The sequence below is a fragment of the Zasmidium cellare genome (assembly GCF_010093935.1).
Source record: "Zasmidium cellare ATCC 36951 unplaced genomic scaffold M409scaffold_40, whole genome shotgun sequence".
NCBI lineage: Eukaryota > Fungi > Ascomycota > Dothideomycetes > Mycosphaerellales > Mycosphaerellaceae > Zasmidium > Zasmidium cellare.
Window position 1 is genome coordinate 224,622 of NW_022986984.1, and position 8,777 is coordinate 233,398.

Below are 8,777 nucleotides of genomic sequence, written 5' to 3' on the forward strand. Positions count from 1 at the left end.
CAATGAGCAGTCAGCGTGTCATAGTGGCTGTGAGGTGAGGGCTGTGATGGAGGAAGTGGTATTGAATTGATCAAGCGAATGCTTTGGAAAGACGTCAATGAATGAAAAAGGTCGAATTGAATAATAGTTGTTGTTGTTCTGGTTGAAGCATCTGCAAAGATCGAGCACGAAGCAGCATGAGGCCGGAGTGGCTTCACGTGTCTTGCCATGCAAGTGTCTTGGCTTGCCGACGGGCTCGGATCGAGTGGTGGCTCGTTCACCTCTCAACCTGTGAAGCCAAACCCAAAAGTGCCCGTCGACGTCCCCACCTGTGTGTCGCTCTGCTGGCTGCCCTCCTCTCACCCAACTCACCACCACTTTCACGCCCACACCCGCACCCCGACACCGCCCTGTACACTACACACCACGTTCCTTCACCAACGACACCCTCCGCTCCGTAAATTCACCCGCCACTCCCTCCACCCGTCGTCGTTCTGTCGCGGCGTCCGCCCATTCCCAACCGAATGGACGATACGGCTTGGCGCTCCTTGCTATGAGACGGCCTCCCACCGCGCTGCTCCAACCACTCCTTCATGTCCAGCCGAAGCCAGTGCGGGTACACGTCGCAGCCGTATCCGGCTTTTCTGATTTTGCGTCACCTGTTGTTGGACTCGAGCATCGTTGTCGTCAGCGATGACCGATCCGTTGACGAGGGATAGCAGCGAAAATGAGACGCTGGCGCCGCGGAAAGCGGCAGATGACGGGCAAGAGACCGTAAATGTTTGCGATGAGGGAGAGGTCGAAAGCACACCCAAGTCGGAGTTGCCTCCTGCTCTGAACGTTACAACGCCCGGAACGACAGAGGCGATCGCAAGACAGGCACAGCTATTGGCAGGTACAGGTGGAGGCTACTTCGACCCGCACCCCGCTGGGCAATCGACGAATGTTCCGACGCAGGAGTTGCAGGCGCAACGATCACATTCACAACTACTTGCGCCATGGGCGACGAATCGATCCGCGACACCTGCCAGCACCAGTGCGGCAACGGCTCCAGGTCATATCGAACTTCATGATCCCCAGGAATCGCTTGCGGTGACAAGACCACCACCACACACCACGCAAAGCAGCTTGTCCATCGAAAGCGCGACCAGCACGTCAACGATCCGACCAGAGAGCCCCAACACTGGACCCCAACGACCGAGGTTTCCAAACCAGGCGCTGTCAGCTTTACATACTCAAGATCACGGTAGATACTATCTGCCGCCCTCAGTTCGACGAGGTGGACCACAACCGCATCAAATCTCCACGTTTGCATCTGCGATAGCATCGCTGCATTCCAGTGGCGTTCGGACTGCGGCTAACTCACCCGCCGTGACTCCAGGTTCCGGACTCTTTAACCCCTCAGGACCGCCGTCCGCCCCCCCTGCCGATGCCACCGCCGATTCGACTGGGACCTATGCCAGTCCCTTCCTGCACTTCACTCACACACATGTGCCCAAAGAGACGCATGTTGCTGACGTTGATGTGGATCCAGTGTCTGGGCGCAAGCTCATTAATCACTACGAGGTGATTGATGAATTAGGTCGCGGCACACACGGCAAAGTCAAGCTTGGGCGGGATCTGGAGAGTCCCAGCGCGCAGCCCAGCTATGTCGCTATCAAGATCGTGGAACGCTTCTCCAAGCGACGCAAACTGGGCAGGCTCGGGACTACCGAAGATAAAGTCAAGAAAGAGGTGGCTATTCTGAAGAAGGCTCGCCATCCCAACGTGGTCGCCCTGCTCGAAGTCATTGATGATCCGTCTCGTAAGAAGGTCTACATCGTGCTCGAGTGGGTAGAGCGAGGGGAAATCAACTGGCGGGTCAAAGGACCAAAAGAAATTGCAATGGTCGAGGTCAGGCGATTTGAAAGGGAGAAGAGCGGGAACCATTCAGAACGTGCGCTGGCTGAGGATAGTGCTGTTCTCACCGAAGTCCAGAAGCGATTACAAAAACAGAAACGCCATCAGCTCAAAGCATATCGACAGCTGAAGCGCGGCACACAGGATGCACCTGAATTCTGGAGCGTGGAGATGATGGGCGACAACGAGAGTGAAGAGTCCGAAGAGGATAGACTCTCGAGGATGTCATCGCTGACAGCGCCATCCGACGCAGGGCGACTAGTTGTTGACACGCCGGGCAGAAGAGCATCACGGACGCCCTCACCGCTACAAGCCTCCACAGAATCAGACGCAAACTATCTGTCGCTCACGTCGGAGCCGGAAACAACGTCTCCCACAAGTGAGCACGATCAGCCTTCGGCTAGAAGACCCTCCAGCGCGTTCAGCATGTCTGGCAGCATGTCTGGACTCGAAGGGACGATGTATGGCCCTTACGACCCGGTGTACAGTCAAACATCTCGTGTCGCGAGCCTGAACAGTATGACTTCTTCAAGAAGCAGCACTGAAGGTCTGACGAGATATGCGACTGAGGTTCTCGAAACGCCGCTTGACTCAGAACTGGAGTACGTCCCAGTCATGACGATGGAGCAGATTCGAGTCGCTTTCCGAGACACTTTGCTTGGCTTGCAGTATCTTCACTACCAAGGCATCGTACACCGTGACATCAAACCACCGAATTTGCTTGCAACCATCGACAATCGAGTCAAAATCTCTGACTTTGGCGTTTCGTACCTCGGACGACCTGTTGGAGAGGGTGAGGGCGGCGAAGATGTCAGCGAAGCTGAAGCTCAGGATTTGGACGATGAAGCAAAGGAGCTGGCAAAGACTGTGGGCACACCTGCGTTTTATGCGCCCGAACTTTGCATCGCGGACCCGACCGACGATCCATTACCAGTGACGAAGGCCATCGATGTTTGGGCGCTTGGAGTCACGCTCTTCTGCATGTTGTTCGCTCGCACGCCCTTTGTCGATAACGAATTCGTTGTCATGCGACAGATCGCCGACGAAGAGATCTATCTACCTCGCAGACGACTCCAACCGGTCGATCTCAAGCCAAAGTCGAGGCCGAATTCCCACAGTCGGGCGTTCCAACCACTACAGAATGGCCGCCGTCACGAGCTGGATCTTGTGTACGAGGAAATTGACGACGATTTGCATGACTTGATGAAGCGACTATTGACCAAAGACCCGCGAAAGCGAATCACACTAGAGGAAGTGCGGCATCACCCGTGGGTCGTTGCGGATTTGTCGAATACATTGCAATGGCTCGAGGAGACCGATCCTTCGAGACAGTCTGAGGGCAAGAAGATTGAAGTTTCCAAAGAGGAACTGAACACTGCCGTCGTGCCTCTCAACCTGGTGGAGCGGATGAGATCTGGAATGAAGAAGATCTTGGACAGGACTGGAATTACTCGTACACGTGGCCAGTCGAATGCCGGCAGCGCAAAAGAAGGGTCGCCTGCGGGGTCCGCTAATTCGTCTAGCAGTACGATTAGCCAGGATGCAAGACGACAAAGCATGCGAGGAGACGAATCGATATACAACGCTCTGCACAAATATCGCGAGGGTGAGCATCCACTGTCTAAGAGCCTGGCTGCCACCCCCGAGAACGAAAAGCATGAACAACGTTACTTCGACAAGATGCCGAAAGTCAATGGCAATGAAGAGGCGAGCAACGACTTATCGAGAACTCCTTCACGCCCGAGTCCACCTCATAGGGCGATGACTATTCACTCTGCAGCTGGCTCTATGCGAACAGTCACGCAGTCAGACTATCGCAAAGCTCTGGCTGAATCTCCGCCTCCCTCGCCTGGTCTTCCAGGCACACCCATGGCTCTCTCTTCTCCTGGAGGCGGCCACTTGAGCGGCATTTTCGGCGGTCCTGGTCGCCTGATCAAAGGTGTCCGAGAGCGAAGCATTCAATCAACTCGCCGGAACAGAGCTCCTTCCAGTTCCAGGGGATCCGTGGAGGAGTCTGACCACCATGCCGAAGCAAGTATTGCAGTCAGCCACACAAGCGCCGCTGGTCACGTGCACGCCCCTGAAACTCTCGATCGCTTCACGCCGAACTCGAGCGCTCATAACAGCCCGGCTTCGTCGCGGCCGCATTCAGTGGTATCTGATCCAGCCCAGCAGCATTACCACCTGCAGCCTCTCGATGCTGGCTCGATCTCGCGAAAGAGTTCCACGAGCTCCCTTGCGTCGATAGGAAAGCGCATGGGCGACACGTTCCGAAGCAGTGCCAGGTCACAGTCTCGCCGGGCTCCAGAATCAAGTGCTGAGGATTGGAAGCGGGCAGACGAGCGAGTGCGCAAGCTCGTGCGAGAGGGGAAGGAAGAGTTGGAAAGAGGGAAGATGTCACCCCACTTGTTCGAGTCTCCGCGGGCTTTTGAGGGTGGAATATGCCCAACGAGTCCAGATGACCTCCGACCTAAGCGAGATGACTCGCGCGTTCCATCTCTCGCGGAGAGTTCGAATCCGGACACGCCTGCAGATACGCCATCGGAAGGCATCAGTCCAACGAACCAGACTGGACAGTTACCACCAGCACTGGTGTCGAGTTCTTCTGACCTCGGATCTGCAGTCTCAATGTCGATATCGAATCCGTCCATACCCTCGGTCATCTCAGAAGCATCGTCTGTTGACCCAGGTGAAGAATTTTACAAGATCAACGGCGATGAGACGCGAGAACCATCATCGGACGATACACTCAATGCCAGTCCGAGAACCAAACCAATCGACGAGCGTATGGATGAAGGCTACAGCCCAGACCAAGAACTCGCTCTAGACACAGACCGCGACGAGGAGTTCGACTCGTCTTCCGATAGTGACGGCGGACTGGTCATGTCTCGTCGCAAATCGGCCGCCAGAGGACACGGGCTTGTCGTTGGCACCGAAACACCGAAGGAGCGTCGAGGGACGGGTCTCTCCACTCGCTCGAAGAAGTCTTCCCGTTCTGGTTCTAACAACACCATGAAGAAGGTCAGGACTCGAGAGAGTGGCGACGAGCGGCGGTCGTTGGAGATCAGTGAGGAGTGATGAGCTCCTCAAATTCGATTCTCGACTCTTGCAAGACACATGAACCCAGCGAAAGGGACAGACTTCTTTACGACACTTTTGACGAACGCACGACATTGAATGAACATGGGATACACTACATCCCCCGCAAAAACGCACGCCACGCCTCCGCTCTATACCCCCTTCGACTTCGACTTCGACTTCATTTCTTGTTCATTGCCGACACTATGCGACTTCTGCAGTGGTGTCTACCCGTTTTGATGATTCAATGTATCGCATAGCCCCACACGCGCGCATTGTCTTGATTTTGCGTGCGTGGAGTTTTTCTCCGACTGAGTTAGTACCCGAGCGCCGGCGTTTCAGGAAGGACTAGAAAGGGATAAGGAATGATTTTGAGTTGCTGTTGTTGGGTCGGCCGGCAAGTACCTGGGGAACGCAGAATGTTTTCTACGCCGGCGCCTGCAAGATTCGATGGGTGGATCGTTTTTGGATGCGCTTGCGCCGATCAAAAGCAATTGGAATGGAGGGAGGGAGGATTACTCTTTGCCTCTGTTGAGTGTGGTTGCTGTTGCTGTTGCTGTTGTGCTTGTATGTAGCATATGGGACATGGAGATGATGCCTTTGGGGATGAGGTGGGGGTGTTTTGAGTGGCATGAATGGAGTTGCTTTGAGGAGATTTTTCTGGTGTGATTTCACTTTCTCTCATTCCGTGGAGTATACGCTGTATTTGACTGAGGGGCCACGACGTGTGTGGGAAGGAATGACGCGGGATAGCAGTAGGCGAGTACAACCTTTATATTCCCGAGATGTCAGGCTCGACTGTGCTCTCCGGGAGATCTCCGACGGCTTTGACGAGTGTTCGCGCGGGGATGTTGATTTCGCAGGCCATTGCATCTGAATATGTATCGTCATTGCGTGGGACGAGATCTTTCGTTGCCGATTATAAGTGCCGGTATCTCAATGAGTCGTGGCTCGTCCACGGCATTGACTGCATGCATGACATTTAGGAGATGGACGGTGAGGTGGGGATGTCGACTCATTGAGTCGATGATGCTGGCGATAGATACTCGTATCCCCGTCATTTTGATCTTTCCCTATGCCATTGGATCTGTTTCTGGCATGCTAGTACATGTCATGGGAGTGGGGATGTCGAGTCATTGTTGTAGTGCGAGAGGTCCAATAGAGTGAGGTCCAAAGTGAGCCGGGAAGCTCCGACGTCGCTCGAGAATTTTGGAAGCTTCACAGTCACTCAAACAGTCACATACACCATTCCCATCCCCATAAATCTCCGTTCGTCCGCGCCATTGAAGCTCGATCCGATACATTTCTGCCTACCAATATCTCGGGGATACACCAACAATGTCGACCTTCGGCTCGATCTTTCGCGTGTCGACGTACGGCGAGTCCCACGGCAAGTCAGTCGGCTGCATCGTCGATGGCGTGCCCCCAGGCCTCCAACTCGATGAATCCGACATCCAACCCCAGATGACACGTCGTCGGCCAGGCCAATCAGCCCTTACAACGCCCCGAAACGAGAAGGATCGCGTGGAGATACAGTCTGGAACGGAGTTTGGGATAACCCTTGGCACGCCAATTGCCCTGCGCGTGCTCAATGAGGATCAGAGACCCAAGGACTATGGCAGCAAGACGATGGATCATTTTCCAAGACCGAGCCATGCGGATTGGACGTACTTGGAGAAGTACGGCGTCAAGGCGAGCTCTGGCGGTGGCAGGAGCAGTGCTAGGGAGACGATTGGGAGGGTTGCTGCTGGGGCTATTGCGGAGAAGTACCTACGAGAAGCACACGGGGTGGAGATTGTCGCTTTCACGAATAGCTGTGGCCCAGAGGCTTTGTTCCCTGCGACGAGAGAGCATCCTACGCCGAGCACGAACCCGGAGTTTCTTGAGTTGATCAACAAGGTGACGAGGGAGGATGTGGATAGCTTCTTGCCGGTGCGGTGCCCCAATGTGGAGGCCAACAAGAGGATGGAGGACCTCATTGCGGAGTACAGGGACAAGCAGGACAGTATTGGCGGCACGGTGACGTGCGTGATCAGGAATTGTCCTAGTGGGTTGGGAGAACCGTGTTTCGACAAGTTGGAGGCGACTCTGGGACACGCCATGATGAGCATACCGGCGACGAAGGGCTTCGAATTCGGCAGTGGCTTCGGCGGCACCGTCATTCCCGGCTCCATCCACAACGACCCCTTCATCAAAGCACCGGTCCCCGCCGACGCCGACGCCAGGAAGATCCACGGCCACGGACGCCCACCCAAGCCCCGCCTCACGACCAAGACGAACAACTCAGGAGGCATCCAAGGCGGCATCTCCAACGGCGCACACATCTACTTCACCGTCGCCTTCAAGCCCCCAGCGACCATCGGCCAAGCCCAAACGACCGTCTCCTACGACGAAGAAGAAGGCGTCCTCGAAGCCAAGGGCCGCCACGACCCCTGCGTCATCCCGCGAGCCGTTCCTATCGTAGAGAGCATGGCCGCGCTGGCCATCATGGACGCCGTGATGCTGCAGAGCGCGAGGCAGAGCGCGCGGAGTCTACTGCCCGTACTGCCGGGCAAGACGATCCCTGTCAGCGAGACGGAGAATAATCTGACGGAGAAGGCGAATGGTCATGCTTAGTAGTTAGAATCAGGCAGTCATCCGCAGAAAACGATGGGTCTCCATTGTGTCGATTAGCAAGGCGTTGGCTTGGAATTGGAAGAAAACACGGGGATTGGTGCAAAAGTTCGTCGCTCAGGTAGAAAAGTAATGAAGAGGCCGGGAGGCGAGTCTGGCATGCATGCATCGTGATCTGATCTGGCAAGTTCTTTCTGTAGTATCGAGCCAATAAAGCCATTGTCGCATGGCTTTATGTTCTTGGCCTTGGCTCTCGTGGTGATCCATCCATCCCGAGATCGGCCGAGCTTGCTCGACCTCACTTCCTCAGCTTCCCCTGTGATGAATGCGAGATGTTCCTCACATGCCCCTTGCACATGTCCTATTGGATTCATAATGACTTGAGCGGGCGTCCGGCGATATGGCCTCCCGAGACTTTGAACGACTGGCCGCTCAAAGTCACGATCGCAGCGCAGAACGGGCCATGAAAGGATAATTACTGCTGAGTCCGAATCAACGACCTTTGGATGAGTGGAAATGATTATTTCGAGATCATCACCACTGCTGGATGGCCATGTGCTGGGCTCGACATCCACGAAGTGTTAAGGGGGTGATGGAGACGAGGCACACTGATGAAGTCGCACCGTACCTCGTGGCCTTCTCGTCTTCGATTTCCCAGGTACGAGAAGTGGGAATGGTCTGATAGGCACAGAAATGTACGGATAATGTGCTGGTTCGTTCAAGGTGCGTCGGCGTGCAGAGGAGATTTTGGGGGGTTGCTGATGAGGAATGAGCCAGGCTCGACGGCGGCGAGGCGCACTGACGAAGCCGCCCCGTACCTCGTGGCCTTTCCCGTCTTGCTTACACAATGGTGTTTCAGGAATGGGGAGTGGGACTGGGCTGATAGGCACGGAAGTGTGCGTCGTTGTGCAGAGTGGGTTTTACACGCGCGCTGATAAAGAACGAGCCAAGTGCCAAACAAGGAGGACGTCTTTCCCTGGTGAAAGAAGTTGGGCGCGATTTCGAGACGGTGAGGATTACTAGAGTATGTCTTCGAATTCGCGATCATGAATGCTGACATGAACTTGGAAAGATACACCCAAGGACATGAAGAGGTCATGCGTGTAAAACTTGCGAATGTCCCCGGGCCATCACCGACAAGTCCGCGCCCGCGGCTGCCAAATTAAGTCTTATATGTCTTTCCGCAACCCCACCAACCAGTCGAACAC

At 55.1% G+C, this 8,777-nt stretch overlaps 2 protein-coding genes across 2 annotated transcripts; both read left to right on the plus strand.

Moving 5' to 3' along the window:
- Nucleotides 1-572: 572 nt before the first annotated feature.
- M409DRAFT_69692 (uncharacterized protein) lies at nt 573-4,956 on the plus strand (the record flags this gene model as incomplete). The annotated part of the gene is made up of 2 exons (XM_033818405.1): nt 573-665; nt 751-4,956. 2 exons carry the CDS (start codon nt 573-575, stop codon nt 4,954-4,956), a joined length of 4,299 nt encoding a protein of 1,432 aa, XP_033662501.1.
- A 1,338-nt stretch (nt 4,957-6,294) lies between these two features.
- Nucleotides 6,295-7,572, plus strand: M409DRAFT_28007 (uncharacterized protein; the record flags this gene model as incomplete). Its single annotated transcript, XM_033808831.1, has 1 exon — nt 6,295-7,572. The coding sequence occupies one exon, from the start codon at nt 6,295-6,297 to the stop codon at nt 7,570-7,572; it is 1,278 nt and encodes a 425-aa protein (XP_033662502.1).
- Nucleotides 7,573-8,777: the final 1,205 nt, after the last annotated feature.